Source organism: Blennius ocellaris (genome assembly GCF_963422515.1).
Source record: "Blennius ocellaris genome assembly, chromosome: 10".
Lineage (NCBI taxonomy): Eukaryota > Metazoa > Chordata > Actinopteri > Blenniiformes > Blenniidae > Blennius > Blennius ocellaris.
The window spans coordinates 23463657-23480295 of NC_137659.1; the positions used below are offsets into that span (position 1 = coordinate 23463657).

General features: G+C 46.3%; 1 protein-coding gene across 1 annotated transcript in view; it reads right to left on the minus strand.

Annotated features, from left to right (window-relative positions):
- Positions 1–16639, minus strand: part of LOC308135448 (muscleblind-like protein 1) — a gene marked incomplete at its 3' end in the record, with an annotated part of 35009 nt that overhangs the window by 357 nt on the left and 18013 nt on the right. The window contains exons 4-9 of the mRNA XM_080503449.1: positions 6559–6729; positions 6208–6432; positions 4581–4820; positions 3364–3417; positions 2087–2240; positions 530–621 (exon numbers count right to left, since the gene is read on the minus strand). Of these exons, the coding sequence (XP_080359575.1) occupies positions 530–621; positions 2087–2240; positions 3364–3417; positions 4581–4820; positions 6208–6432; positions 6559–6729 (936 nt within the window). The remainder of the gene's footprint in view (positions 1–529; positions 622–2086; positions 2241–3363; positions 3418–4580; positions 4821–6207; positions 6433–6558; positions 6730–16639) is intronic.

A 16639-nucleotide genomic window follows, 5' to 3' on the forward strand; every position in this document is an offset into this window, starting at 1 on the left:
GGTAGAGAGATAGAGAGAGAGAGAGAGAGAGAGAGAGAGAGAGAGAGAGAGAGGTGGGTAGGTAGAGAGAGAGAGAGAGAGAGGGGGGGTAGGTAGGTAGGTAGGTAGATAGATAGATAGATAGATAGATAGATAGATAGATAGATAGATAGATAGATAGATAGATAGATAGATAGATAGATAGATAGATAGATAGATAGAGAGCAGGGCTGCAAACACTACAAATGCACTATTCATCCATGCATGCAGACACATTTGGTTGAATTAGGGGCGAGAGAAACAACACTGTTATTTTTAAGAACAAACAGTTTTGGCACAAAGGCGTTAAGGTCGACTGCTTAAAGTGTTTGTTTTTATCGCAGATCACAATTTAAGCTTTTATTGTACAGCCCTGAGAGAGAGAGAGAGAGAGAGAGAGAGAGAGAGAGAGAGAGAGAGAGAGAGAGAGAGAGAGAGAGAGAGAGAGAGAGAGAGAGAGAGAGAGAGAGAGAGAGAGAGAGAGAGAGAGATGGGCAGTAAAGGTGCAAACCTGATTGGTGGAGGCAGTTGCGAAGGGAACGCTTGTGGCAGATGTGTTGGCTGCAGACACAGCGGCTGGAGTACCACCGTGCATCATGGGAACTTTTTCGGAGGGAAAATCATGTAAGCAAAAATTCACAGAGGAGTAGTGTATAGCCACAAACACACCAGGCAACGAGGGAGGGAGAAACAAAAAGAGGGAGAGAAAGAGGGCGAGGGAGTGGATATAACAGGTTCCTGTTCCTTCCTCTGCACCCATCAGACCCGTGAGTTTGAAGAACTCCAAGTGACTGACACTTCTGCATTCCTTTGTTTTGTTTGTAGACACTGAACCAGTCAGATCCACAAAAAGTGACACACCAGTTAAAGTGCTGTCATGAGACGTTTACAAAAAACAGAGGAAGTAAGAGGAACGCTTCTAAAAGTCAACTCCCCAGGTTTTCAGTCTTTTAAAGGGTTTCTGTAGGTGTCGGGTTAGACCAGCCCAAAGCCGAGGTTCAAACGAGCAGGGAAACAGAAAGGTGGAGCAATTTAAGTGTAGGAGCACACAGAGGCTAACAACATCACAGTCTTTACAAAACCTATCTCACAGGACTTTCCTTTCAAGTAACACTCTACAGTCGCATGATTAATGGTACATTCAGCACATTTGATTTTGATGGCCTACAAATAACTGAAGAAGGAAAGCTGGAACCTACCAACGCTTGCTGCATGGTGTCATGCACAATATTGAGCCTGCCCATCATGCAGTGCAACAGGAAGTGGATTGGATAGGGAAGAGAAATCAAAACAGCCCATCACAAGGTTCGTTAGAGTGAAGGGAGAGATAACGTGGGGAGAAAAAGGTTAATATCTTCTGGACACAGACATCAGTGATTGGAAAAAAAAAAAAAAGTGGTGAATTCATAATCAGTCTGGTCAAACTGTAATCAGTCTGGATTCAAAGGTTTTGCCCTTTTTGTGTGATAAATTGAAATAAGAGTGACAGCAGATGTACAACTAATTTAGCATGACACACACACACACACGCGCACGCGCACGCACACGCACACGCACACGCGCGCACACACACACACACACACACACACACACACGCACACACAGAAAACAGATGTGTGCAGAAGCTCAGATCATCAGCCTGTAGTTTGGTTGAACATACGAGGAACCGTCCACCCGCCAAAGCCCCCACAATGGCGTCTCACTAACACACCGAATCTAACAAACGTACAATTTGAAACTGTTCACACCATAAAGGAATGTTTCCCTGACTAGCTAACTGCTTCATAAAACCTGGCAGCCATGCAATGCCAAACAAAGCAGAAAGCACTTCTTGAGGCATTCTGAGCTCCTCAATTCTTCTGACAGACACTGAAGTGAGATCTGGAGCTAAAGTCCTGCTCGTCTTTTGTCATTTCTTCCAGCGTGTAGAGGCCATTACCACCAGGCGACAGTGAAGAAGTAACATGGTCTGTGCTGCAATCAGCCACTGAGCCCAGCCGCAGCCAAGCAGGAGCCGGTCAGACTGATCCAGGCATCCAGTGGGTGGAGGTCGCTCGGGGAGCCATACCTGATGGGAGGAAAGCAGCCTGCTGCTGAAACTGCATGCTGGCCAGGGCCTGTTGGTACTGAAGCATGCCGGTGTTAAACACGGCAGAGGCCCCGTTAGCCTTCTCCAGGGCCGCCCGCTTTGGCAGGGGAGCCATGACACTAGGGGCGATGCCCTGCCCGCCCATCCAGGCGGAGGGGTGGTCAGTGAGGGGGGAGACAGGGAGGGTAAGGACGAGAGGTGCGTGGAACAGAGGAAGAGGAAGAGGAAGAGAGTGTTGGAAAGAGGCACAAATGGGAAAGAAAACAAAGGTACATACGTTAGAGGACATCAGAGGAACAGTGTCATCACATCCATTGTGTGTACAACAGTAACAAAATCATCATATCATCAGTAGCAAGCAAGCAGCAGTCTGACACAAGTACTACACAAGCAGGAGCATGGTGCCTACAGGAGCTACGGGCTAACAAGCATTCACAGATTCCATTACGTTGGGTTGTTAACTGTAATCCTACGACTGACGATATGCAATAGAAGCAAGCATTAACTGGTAAAACAACGGGGCTGCTAACAGGAGGTGGAACAGGTAGGAAGCACAGAGAAAGGGAGGCTGCACTGCTAGCTCCATGATAAACTGTGGAAGCCGCGTTTAAGTGATGGTTCACTCTCAGACGAGTGTCAAAAATGGTCTGAGGCCAAGTGACGACAGTCAGAGATGGATGTTTGAGCTGGGTTTTTATCTTGGCATGAGGCCATTCTTGAGGTCTGACAGATCTGATGACGGAGTGAACTATCATTTGAACTGTTAAGACCTGTTGACGGTGGGATCACTCCTCTAAGACTTTTCCTCAGCGCCCCACCTTCGTCCGTCCCACATGCTCTAGCAACACAGACATGCGTTTGATTGAGCTGCTGCACAACACTGATCACCGACGTTGACATAAGACTGAAGCACATGCCGCCATTAAAGAAGCTCTTCTTCCCTAAACCTCTCTGACTGGTGTTTAAATTGGGCAACGTGTGATAAACTGATTGCGGGCTGCCCGTCACAAATTCCACGTTCCAATTTGTGTTTGACGGGAAGGACTTCAACCGGTGAGAAAGCACGATCATTTTATCACAGGCGAAAATGACAGATACACAGGAGAAATTAAAAAAAAAAGAAAAACAAAACAAAACAAAACAAAAACAGACATTGCACTGAGACAACGACAACAAAAATAGCCAGGTATCTTTGGTTAAAACACAGCGCTACAACAAAGCCACATGCCAAGCTAAAAGGTGAAAGGTCATAGTACCAGGTCAAAGGTTGCGTCGAGGGGTCGCTTCAGTGATTTGACAGCCGACTGAGTCTTAATTAGCAGGCAGCGAGCACATGATGGCAATGGGCCAATGGGGTTCAAGCGCATTAACATAAACCAGCAAGCAGAGGTGCATCATGGGGGCAGCAGTGCAGTTTGGGTATAGGTGAGAAAAAACAAAAACAAATAAAAAAAACAAATCATTGGAATGCAGTATACAAGGGGAAAACAGGACTAAGGCATGCACAGTGTGGACACTAGCTCTACAGCTCAACAGTTAAATGATCATCAATAGTACATGATAACTACCATTAGTTACTATCACACAAACATGGATGAATACAGCGGCGAGAAAACGTTTGCAATAAGAGAGTTTTAGCGACTCGACTGAACAGATGATCCTGTTCCACTGTGCACACCAGAGTTTCACATCACAATGACTCCACCGGTTTAGCTACGTCAATATGTTTGATCAACAGAGTGTGGCTGCGCTATCGTTCAGGGTGCTGTTACTGTAAAACAAGACTGAAAGCACAATGAATCCTTTTTTAATGTCAGGAGGAAAGAGAAGTTATAGGTGGGAAGCAGAGAAACAATGGAGTCATAAATAAGGAGAGAGAGAGAGAGAGAGACAGAGAGAGAGAGAGAGAGAGAGAGAGAGACAGAGACAGAGACAGAGACAGAGACAGAGACAGAGACAGAGACAGAGAGAGAGAGAGAGAGAGACAGAGAGAGAGAGAGAGAGAGAGAGAGAGAGAGAGAGAGAGAGAGAGACAGAGAGAGAGAGAGAGAGGGAGAGAGAGAGAGAGAGACAGAGAGAGAGAGAGAGAGAGAGAGACAGAGAGAGAGAGAGAGGGGGGAAGTGGACGCTCTGCTTGTGGTCTGAGATGAGACGAACAAGCAACGAGACAATCAGTTTGATCACATTACAAAGAACAAGGTGAGGGCAGTGGGGGTTAGAATGCTCAATTGTCCCATCCTTCTTCTTATCATCCCGCGAGTAGATTGCACCCAAACCAACATGCAGACCTTTAAATTTCGACCTGGCGAGAGCAGAAGTGAAAAAAACGCTGCGTAACACCAACTAGGAAGGTGAGACAGGTGAGTATGAAACACAGAACATTTGCCCCTCAGATCATTGTCATGGTAACAACTCGCCCTGACACAAACGTGTGTGTGACCGAGTGTGAGCGCTCCTCACTGAGGCTGCTTACCATGGCCGCGGCGGCCGTGGCCTGGTTCACCTGGTGCTGCGCTGCCTTAATCTTGGCCTGCAGGTGAGCCGGGGGGTGGAAGTACTTGCACTTTTCCCGGGAGCAGCGGCCCTTGATGTAGTCCATGCACACGGTGACCGTGTTGTCGTTGGTGTCGATCATGGTGCTGTCGGCGGGGTGAGCGAAGCGACAGTCGTTCTCCCCCCGGGAGCAGTTGCCCCTTTGGTACTCCCGACACACCTCCAGACAGAAAAACCACATCCCACAACGTCAACGGCAGTCACGGATTCATCTCACATTTCCTACTTTCATGTCATTTGACGCCTGAAAAATAGAGCAAGCTGGATAAAGTTGAATGATGCAAAACAACATCCCTCCATCCGTCCATCATCCCCTGATCATCCATACATCCATTCATTCATTCATTCATTCGTCAATCCATAGATCCCAGTAAACAGTGAGTGAAGTCACGTTCACCTGGAGAGTTGAGAAGTTAATCGCTCACACGCACGCACGCACGCACACACACACACTGGGGAGAGGAGAAGAGAGAAGAGGAGAGAGTGCTCACCACTACATCACTGCTTCTGTGACTCGCGCAGAAAAGTTTAAACTCTTAAACCTAATGAAGATAAAATGCAGTGTAATGTGTAGTTTGCAGGTTCTCTCTGTAGACACACGTCCTACAGGTGAGAATTTAGTTAAAAATATGTGTGTGCCTGTGTTGGGCATGCTGGAATAACGTTAATCTTTATAGTGAACACCAGAGGGCAGCACCTTCCTCTAAATCCACCATTACCGTCTGTCGTCTCTCCATCCTGCTTCAGTGTTTCAGTGTGTGTGTGGCTGAACTGGGTGAATTATGCACTCCATACACAACATAAATATAGTTATTGTTAAACTGACAGTTTGCTTCTCCAAATGTGATTTATAGGAAACCTACTCAACAAAATGTTCCCTCTGTTAATTACACAAAGTAGCTCTTTAGAATGTGGGATTTCCATGTTTCTGGGTGTGTTGAGCAGCTTTAAATACATCTGTGGAAATAAGGGATAATGATATATTGCAGATATTTCGCTTGCATGAGAAGAAAAGATGGCTTGGGAGGAGGTTTAGTTGAAGACGAGTAGCAGAATATTTGTTTGGTGTTGGTTCACTCGGCGGTGCAGCAGAAGCAGAAATCATTACTAAGTTGCCCTCTCCACTCAAACAAACATGTTCAGACTCAGTTCTGGTGCTTGCCTCGTGGTATTTTGGGACGTGTACCATATGAAAGCACAAACTGTGCCGCTACTAGGCGAGCTACGTAGATGAAATGGAGATCATGGCCACCTAAATAGCTCTTAATTGCAGTGCAAGTCGACACTCGATGCGATAAACAGATGACACATCAGAGCTTATTAACATGTATTTGTTCATTAATCAGGTTTTGCTTTGCATAAATTCACTTGCCAATGCTCCTACGGTGTAGCTTCAGATGCTGTTTATGCGAGTCTAACAAGGTGCCGTTATTCTTCGGCTTGTTGAACTACTTGTTGAAAACAACACAACTTGTTTACAGTCTCGTTCTCCACAACAGAGACTCTCTCCCTCTCAGGGTTTTGAGTAAAGTATTCATGGTCGTCACCTCCAGTCTGTCGGTTCTCAGCAGTTTCTGGGCTGCGGCGGCAGCAGCGTTGGGGACTTGGCTGACGGCGGGGCTGGAGGCCATGAGGACGGGGGTGCTGGGCATGATCTCCTGGGCCATCAGGCCCGGTGACATAGGGCTTAGGTAGGGATTAAAAGCCGCGGCCGCAGCTGCTGCCGCTGCGCTGGCGTTGGTGGCCAGGCCCGGTGCCACTGAGAACATGGGCTGGAGAACAAAATGAAAGGAGAGAAATCAATGGACATTTACACAAACGGTCAGCTTTCTATATTGGAAGAAGAGGAGCCGGTTGTCGCTCTTGCGTTGAGCCTCCACACCGGTCTGTCTGCTCACCATGGGTGGGAGCTGCGTGCCGGGCATCATGGCGTTGGCGAGCTGCATCTGCTGGGCCAGCATGACCATATTCTTCTGCTGGATCAGATTGTTCCTGCCATTGATCTCCAGCTGGGTCTTTAGGTGGGGAGGGGGGTGCAGGTACTTGCAGTTCTCCCTGGAACAACGACCCTGTGGGGGTGAAAAGACAGAAGAATAAAGTCTCAGTGCGTGTCGAGAATCTCCGCCATTTTCAAGCAAGATGATGCCGAGAAGCTGCAATATGGTTCCTGTGGGGGGGGGTCGAGGGTTCTTAGACCTTATTTCTATGACACCATGTCATTTACTCAAGTGTTAGTCAGCTTTTATTATTCTGAGATTTGCTGGCAATATTTCATTTTCTGGTTAATGTTCACCTTTTGGTATTAAACTGGTATTAAACGTAGACAATTTGAAGAATATGAGTGTAAACAGACAGGAAACACGAGAGCTGCTCAGCAGCTGCGTCGCTGTCATCATCCTGGCAGACATGATGAGCATTAACCAATCTCCCGTTTTGGATGTGGAAAAGAAAACAAGCCTGCTTGCTACCTTGTTTATAGCTTTCTCAATGCCAGACACTTTAATTGACATTCGGTCTCTTCTCAGTCCATCAGTAATTGTTCGCTATTCTTGTCGCTCCCCCGCTGGGATGTGTGTGTAGACATGCACTTGCTGCAGGAGGTCAAGTCCAATGCCGAGGTGATTTCTCCAGACGCCGAGCTTAGCTACATACCTAAATGGAGCACTATTAATATGATCTGCCTCTAGTGCCTCCGCTGTCATCCTGAGGTCACGCTTCAAAGCCTCTAAATAATCATCTGAGACAGGGATCCCTTTCTGCTGAGAGTCTCCAGTCGTACCTCCAGTCTGGAGCACATTCTCATGCAGGCAGGAATGCGTGTGCGTCGCCGCGTGTACACGGAGGTCGTGTTCGTGTAACAGGTGGCAGCGACGTGGGAAAGCGCACACACAAAGCCGTCCACAGTTCAGGAAAGACGCGTATTTACTTTCAGCCCTGTGGCACAGCTGATCGTGGCGGCCCGTGGGATTCATCACTTTCACCGACACTGGAGCACCTGACAGGTGCGAAGGAAGGATGGAGCGTCGAGGAGCAGCGAGGGACACGCTCACACAACACTCAAATATCCTTTTAACATACTTGTTGTTTGGTCATTCGTCTCAAGTTGCAAGCTCAACTTCTCACTGGATTCATTTTTTAATTGGAAGCAGACTGCTTTGCAGATTAGTAGTTGATAGTGATGCCGAAATCCTGGTTGATGATCCTAAACCTGATCCGGGTCCTGATCCTGGACCTGGTCCTGGAATACTACATGTCTCCTCTCTGTCCCTGTTATTGTGTCCACTCACTGAGTGAAAGGCTAGAGGACGTGGATAAAGTGCATGTCCGCTGTGCTTCCTGATCAAACCTTTGAGGAAGAGCTCACACATGGCAGATGTCAGTGTGTCTGTCTATCTCACCAGTCAGATCTCAACTTTTCATAAAGACAATCTACATGAAATAAAGCACAATCTGATTCTATAGCAGCTATAGAATAGTATAGTATAAAGTCTAGTATAGCTTCAACTCTTCCTGAACAGCAGCAGGCAGGATGATCTTAGGGTGCTGAAGGAACACACATCATACACTTTCTTTCTTTTTCTGGACTGTTTTTCTCAGTTTTCTGTATTATGTGAGTGCTCAGTACCTTAAAATTGTAAACGCAACCTATGAAACAGTGGAGGCTGGACACGGAGCGAGAGCACCGTAAGCTGAGCTGGCATCCAGGAGAGTTCTAATGCTGAGACCGCTGAGTGCGGGAAAACGAGCAGTGGAAAGCAGGGTTCTAATAGCAGCCATCCAGAGAGTGACAACGACATCCAGAGAGAGGGTGGGGGTGTGTGTGTGTGTGAGGGGGGAGGGGGGGGGTGGTGAAGGGGCTGTAAAGGCAAAAGAGATCAGGTTGCGTTCACCCCATATGACCCGTCGATTGCCACTGCAGAGAGAGTTTTTGTGTGTGTGCGCGTGTCTGTGTGTGTGTGTGTGTGTATATGTGTGTGTGTGTGTGTGTGTGTGTGTGTGTGTGTGTGTGTGTGTGTTGCTTTGACTTTAGTCGTCTGAAGTCACTTGTTGTAGAAAGACCGTTTAGAGAAAACACTGTTAATCATCACAGACAGCCATTTTGGATGTTGCAAAAAAGAAATCGAGTCTCGGAGGAGTAAACATCAGAGAGAGAGGGAGAGAGAGAGAGAGAGAGAGAGAGAGAGAGAGAGAGAGAGAGAAGGAGGGAGAGAGAGAGAGAAGGAGGGAGAGAGAGAGAGGGAGAGAGGGAGACAGAGACAGACAGACAGAGAGAGAGAGAGACAGAGGGAGAGAGAGAGAGAGAGAGAGAGGAGGGAGAGAGAGAGAGAGTGAGAGAGTGAGACAGACACAGAGAGAGAGACAGAGAGAGAGAGACAGAGAGAGAAAGAGAGAGAGAGCGAGAGAGAGAGAGCGAGAGAGAGAGAGTGAGAGAGGGAGACAGAGACAGACAGACAGAGAGAGAGAGTGAGAGAGAGAGAGAAAGAGAGAGAGAGAGAGTGAGAGACAGAGACAGACAGACAGAGAGAGAGAGAGACAGAGAGAGAGAAAGAGAGAGAGAGAGAGTGAGAGACAGAGACAGACAGACAGAGAGAGAGAGAGACAGAGAGAGAGAAAGAGAGAGAGAGCGAGAGAGAGAGCGAGAGAGCGCTGCGTCAGGGAAACATTAGAAGCAGCAGAAGAGGTGATTAGTGCCGAGGCGGGGAGGGAGAAGAGGAGACGCACACGGTGAGGACAGGAAGCCCCTCGCTTCGATTTCAGATTTGTTATTGTGACGCATGTGGCCTTGAGGAGCCACTACAGATGGTGTCCACAGCAACGGAGCGGATAAACGCTCCTGTTCGAACAACACAGTGATTCCTGGAATCTGCCTGATCGCTGGCAGCTGGAGAACACTCCGGACACAACCAGAGGAGGAGCAAGAAGAGATCTCAGATATTTTATCTCCTGCCTCCACCGAGTGATGCCAAGTTCACCTGAAGTCAGGTTCAGGAAAACATCCACCCACCGCTGCAGTGCGGTAATCTCAACAACACACCAAGAAACCAAAGAAGCGGAATGATTTATTCACCTCGCCAGCTGACTCCTTACAGTCAGAGCAGGTGGATGAGCAGTTACTCAACATGTCCGTCTTCATGAACCAAAGTGTGTTCCAGGAAGGTTTCTTCCACTCAGCTGATGTAGGAGAGTTTCAGAGGTGCTACATTAAACATTAGAAAGCACATTAAGGATTATTATGATAATATGTCACTGTAGGAGCCATCCATCATGTGTGCAACACACACACACACACACACACACACACACACACACACACACACACACACACACACACACACACACACACACACACACACACACACACACACACACACACGATGCTGGTCTGTGGTTTTTAGATATTTACTAAAGTCAACTGTGACACTGCTGCACTCATTAGTTCACCCATTAACTTATCAAACAATCAAAGGAGATCATAGAAACCTGCCTAATCATTAATAATGGATTTCAGAAGTGAGACATGGTCCACTGTCCCATCCTGCAGAAAGCAGTTGGTGTTCCTTCTATAGGGGATCAACTCCACAAGTGGAATAGTGTGCATCAGAAGCTGTTCAAACCTAAAAGAGCGGCTGGAAACGGCATCACTTCCATGTTTGCTCGCTCGTATTCACCTTTGGATGGAGCGCTGAGCCGCCACATGGTCAAAATGAAACGTGACGCCATGAGGCGGACATATTGGTGATGGAAGTTATCAAATATCTCAGAAATATGGAACGATCAGTCACCCAAAATAAATATTACTATATTAATATTAATAATAAATAAACTAAGAGCATCTCTGCTGAGCTGATTCATACCGTCTCAAAATAGACACAATCATCAACAAGGTAAGTGAATCTGTTAAGCTCATCCCAGTGTTCTGCACCACCCAGACCAATACACACACACCTATCGGACGTGAGCCTTCAGTAGATCAGCTTCCACATTTACACTTGTTTTTATACACAGACACCATCAGCTCCGGCGACTGGGTGTAGCGGAGCAGCAGTCACATGTTCAGCTAACAAAATGCTACTTTTGACTCTTGTGACCTCGGTGTGTCACCAAACCCTTCTCACTGCACAACATGAGACCACTGGGTCAGTCAGGAGCAAAGGTCTGATCAAGTCATCATCTATTGACTGGAAGAGGCCAAACCTCGGAGTTACAAACAAGAAGTCGGAGGCCTTGTCCACACGAGCCAAAATGATCTTTCCCCCCCCGGTTGTCAAAGCGATGTAGTACATATGCCAGACCTTTAGGTGGTGCTGTAACTGCCACAGAAATACACCGAGACCGCAGAAGAAGATGCAGAGAATCTGACTGCTTATTCTCATATTCAGGAAATAAACATCTGGACTTATTAAACCAAATAGCATCAGTAGTTTCTGCAGCTGGAGCAGCTGCAGCAGCGAGTCGCCACTGTCGTAAGTGACGTCACAGAGAAGGTCGCAACGCTATCAAGTCGCGACGTTGTCAGGTCGAGGGGTTCTTGGGTCGAGAGGTGGGGTGATGACATCATTATTTTCTGCTAATGTGTGCGTCTTGTTCATCCACACGCCAAAGCCGAGGTGGTGTTTTCACATTTCTCCACTCTGGAACCCGTTTTAAAACAATAGTTTTCAACTCCTAAAGACAATGAAGTCACATGAAACGGTGATCTCGTGTGGACAGGGCCTTAGTTTTTAATGTGTAAACACTCTGGAACTCCCTCCCACCTCCGGAACATGGACTCCTTTCCCACTTATACTCCCCGTTTTGTTGCGTTTTGCTTTGTGTTTTGTGTTGTTGATAAACTTTCGTGAGGTGACCTTGAGTGTTCTAAAAGGCGCCTATAAATAAAATGCAGTGTTATTATTAACTTTTAGCTACTTCATTGAACAAAATATTGAATTTAACCTTTAAAAGGGTCACATTACACAGCTGTTCAACACTTTCACATGGTCTAGTTGGTCCAAACATGTTGTATTCAAAGTCTATTGCCCCAAAACCTTGATTTTCCATGTGACATGTGCCAGAGCAGAGCTGCCTGATTATGGGAGGAATCAAAGCCGGGGAGTCTACCTTGATAGTGATTGGCTAAACCCCTGATGACACTATATAGGGTTTGATTTCTGATTGGCTGGTTGGAGCAAGACACTTTTAAAACCCTGGAACAAGCCAGGGAGAGAGAGGACACACTGTCTACACTTCTGGGGCGAAAATTATGTAAGAAAGGATGAGCTAATTCAACGAGAGCCCGTGCTGAATTAACTTTTAATCTTCATATGACTGTCGATATTATCTTTAGCATTTAGCTTGATCAATGTTTTCCTCAACAAATAATCAACTTTGTACAAGTTGGATTCAAAAGAAGCCGCCATTCTACAGTTGTATTAAATTGTAATCAGTGTAAATTCCACCTCACCTCAAGTTATTGTCAGAAATGTATTCTACTTAAATATAACAACAAATGAATGAATATAAATCAACTTTAGAATACTCCACGTAATGCATCTAGTTGCTGTAAAGGCCTGTTTTAGCTCCAGTGTGGGAGAAGCTGCTCTGCTGAATCGTCCCGCCTCCTTCAAGTTCAGTCCAGGCCATGTTTCATGCTGCCGGTGGGGGTCCAAACTGGGAACAATAATCCCAGTGGCTACTGGACGGCCTGTTTGATAAGTAGTGAAAACACGTCCCGCCCAGATCACTCTCACTTCTAAAGTCTGTGCCTCCGGCCCGCAGCCACACGCCCTGCTTTTGTGACTGTGTGGGATTTAAACAAACAATGAACCAATGTGTGAGGAATGCTGGGAGGGGCCGCGTCCCATCCTTCTGAAGAAAGGAGGCCGAGCTACAAGACATTTCACCGTCATCATTCACTGACGTGTGCGAGAGAACGAGAAGAAGAATGTGAAGGTGAAAGCGGCGGCTTCTCCCCGAGTGCACGAGGGAAATCTACCCAACAAACTGGCGCTGCCCCCACATGCACGACTCGTAACTCTTCAGGGTGGCTTGTTTAGAAAGGCTGGATGTTTTCGGGTCATTTGAGGAAGTCCGGAGCTCTCAGGCTGGTTGAAGCTAAACATGTCGCGTCATTAATCTTTAATGCTCCACTCGTCATGAGAGCTTCAACTTCTGCTAACTTTTCCTGACGATTAATAAAGACTTTTCATTCACGTCATGCTGCAGGTTTATGATTTTCATTCATGAATATATTTGACTTCATTATCATATTTTCGACCTAATATTTATGTGACTATTCACAGCAAGTCTGGCTTTGTGGTTTTGTGCCATTTGTATAGCTGGGAACTGGGAATGTTACCAGTTGGGAAAGTTCTCAGAGAGACTTGATCTTCAAAAGCTCTGGAAACTTACTACTTTCCCAGTGGCATATTCCAAGTTTGAGTATTATTCCCATTTGTAAGTCTGAATGTTCTTCTTTCTTTAGTTATGGAAGTAGCTAATCACCGCTTCAACTGAAATCATAATCTGTCCATTAGGTTTTGATGTTTTACATGAAGCCATATGTTAAATGTTTTCTTTCCTTTTAAATCAATCAAAATCCACTTTCTAACTCTTCAGGACAGGGTTGTCAGACATAAGGCCCGTGGGCCAAGCCTCGCCTGCAAGAGGCTCCAATCTGGCCAAACCACCAAGCAAATTCCACAAATATACTACAAAACAATCATTAAACAAAACAGATTCCTTAAGAATAGTGAAGACAACACAAAACAGATTCAAGCTGAGACATCAATGCTGATGCCACGCAAGATATCTACCACATTGCAAAAATGCAAACTAGCACTGGCTTCTAAGCCATTCTGTCAAGGTGAGTTTGTAAAAACCTGCATAATACAACAGCTACAGGAGACGTTTCACTCTATTTTGCATTTAAAGGTTTCATTAAAAATGGGCTTTGATTGGGGTAAAAAAAAAATTGTATTGTTTATTTTTGGGGGGAATATATAGACATTTTGTATCACATACCCTCTATGCCACTGGAAAGAAAAAGTTAAAAGGTTATTATGGCCTTATTTTACTGGTCCAACCCACTTAAGATGAAATTGTTCCATATGTGACGCCTGCAGTAAAATGAGTTTGACACCCCTGCTCTAGCACAACGGTTGAAAACCTGAGTTCCTGAAACATTTAAGCCCCGTTTACATGACAACGTTTCATGTGTGAAAGTGTTACATTTACACTGCAGCAGGAGACACACTGACAACGATGTAGTTAGCCTGCCGGGCCACGGGAGGGCGCTGTTGCTTGTTTTAGTGTTTTTTTTATGAAACCACAAAGACGTGTGCAGAGAACAATACGCTATAAAGGTGAACAAAAGTGAGAGAACCCGACATCAATATGGACTGATGATAAATGGGACGCTCTCAGGGGAGAGTCTCAACTATTAAACTACCAATATGGAAGATACAACTAGAACACGGACCGCGAGTTAAACCTCTACGTATCCGCCATGTTTGTTTACAGGCACATGAGCAGACTCCATAGACTCCAGCAGTCTCTGCAGGAATCGCGCCCGTGAAAGAAAAGTTCTGCTTTGAGATCCGGTATAAAAAACTAGAGTGGATCCGGTGTCGCGAAAACAGAACAGAACCCCAAAAGATTTGTGGATACACTCGTTTTAATTGGCGTGTAAACGGGGCCTGAGGAGGGCCCCAGAGATCACCAGGGGGTCTCTCCTGGCAAAACACGGCTTTATGATCTTCTCCCTCTGACGTCTGAAATCTCTGTGACACTTTTACCTGCAGGCTTCAAACGGTCCAAGACATTTCCTCAAACTTAAAAAAAAACCAAAACCTTTGTTCTACAGGCTCCTGGTAGCTATGTCTGATTTCAAGCATGGGTTTGGATGTATAAATATCATCAACAGTGCAGCTATTTAATAACACGGGATATTTCCGTTTGATCGACATGTGCCTTCCTTTGTATGAGCGGCCGTGCTGTGGTGTGACGGTGTGAAGCCACGCTGGTCTCCACCCTGCGTTCCACTGACTTCTGTCTAAACACACAGCCAGATGAAAGCCCTCTCTCCTCACACACTGTGAGAGGAGCTTTGTTCTGTGGGAGACTCAAAGGACCCGGCGCTGCGGTCGCTCTCTTTGTCCACTGTCCATTCACACATGGCGTGGAATCAAAATATACATCGCTTCGCTCAGCGTACCTAAATGCACGGATGGCCTCACACGGGAGGGTACTGGAACTTCCACATCGTCTGCAGACGGGACGACGCACGGCCGGCTCCGATAATTCAGACGTCTTCGATACATTTGCGAGCTCCCAAAACGTAATCAGCAATTCACAATCAATATTTTCCATTTAGAGTAGGGTACAATTGATTTCCTCTTTGTCTTCAGCCACTTAATTCTGCATTAAATTAGCAGCCAGACTCCTAAAGAAGAAGAGGAAGACATTAGGCATGTCATGTGATGCCTCTTTGTGAGGGGGGGGTTCTATATCAGGTCATGTACACACACACACACACACACACACACACACGCACACACACACACACACACACACACTGATGCATGCTGTGCAGCTCAGCGTTCAGGGAGTCGATGTGCAGATACGGAGGAGGGAGTCCGTGTTAATCTATGATAACAGCCACAATATGCCCCCGGTGACGCATTACCACCCCGACCGCACAGACACTGGGATTACAGGTCTGGAGTGGGATTACGCCTCGCAGTGCTGAGGTCAGCCAGAGAGATTCAGCAGCAGCGTGGAGTGAACAAACCTGAAAGGAAGAGCTCTGTGGATTTTTGAAGTTTAAGAGAATTTCTTGCAGGCATTAAAAACAGCAGTGTCCACACACACGCGCACCCACACCCACACACACACACACACACACACACACACACACACCCACACACACACACAGCAGTCAGTTATTCACACTTGAGAAGGTGTTGGTTCTCAGAACCGCCTCAGGTCAGATGTCACACACACAGAAATCCTGCATCTAAACTTAGCCCCCACCCTATCTGTCACTTTCTCTTTTTTCACAAACACACTTTCATGTGACTTTATTTCCCCCCCCCCCCTCCGTTGAGTTCAGAGCTCCTCCTCCTAACAACATTACTCTCTCACTTTTCATTAGCAGTAATAACAGAGCAATCACACAGGTATCGATCTGAGCAGCAGCACTTTATGAAAATCATCCAGAGCTCACAGTGCGAGTATGAGCGGCGCCCCGGGATCGTTCATTTAATCATCTCGGAGCACCTCTTCAGAGAGGGGGGGGGCACAGTGGTTTCTGGAAATGACCGAGGAGTCGACTCCCTCAGTGAGGCCTTCTGGTGGAGCGGCACAACACACATTCATCTTAATCAGTTGTTTCAAACCTTGAAAGATGAGTAATGCTGAACAATCTGACACTAATGGTTCCATTTGGAGCGCGTCTCTTTTAGGAACTTCTACATTAACAGGAAAGCATTTTCCAACTCTTCATGGTGGAGCTATTAATAGAGCTAATGGACATGTGGTCGATGACAAGGTGACTGAAGAATGTCATAAGAACAAGACATCAGAGTCGTTTTCCAAGTGGGACTATATTTCTAAGAGCATTTTTTTTTTTATGTAGCAGTGAAAAACTCAATAATGTGACAGATATTGATATTTTCTTTCTTATCAATCACCCATGAATATTAACATGAATATTCCTGACTTGTTGTGGTGTGAGTTGCTTTACGACGTGGCAGCGTCTTCATGAGGCATCTTAAAACTTCAAAAGGATAAAAAAAAAAAAAGTTTAGAAACACATCATGAGACCTCTTCTCTCACAGATATCCTTGTTTGAGCCCAGTTTTCCCTCCGTCTTTCGCTCCTAATCCTCATTTCTCCCACCACCATCTGCGCGAGGCTCTTTTCCCCTCTCTGATCTGCGACTCCCGGATTACACAAAGACCCAGAAAAAAGAAAAAGCGAAGCAATTCTCACCGAGCG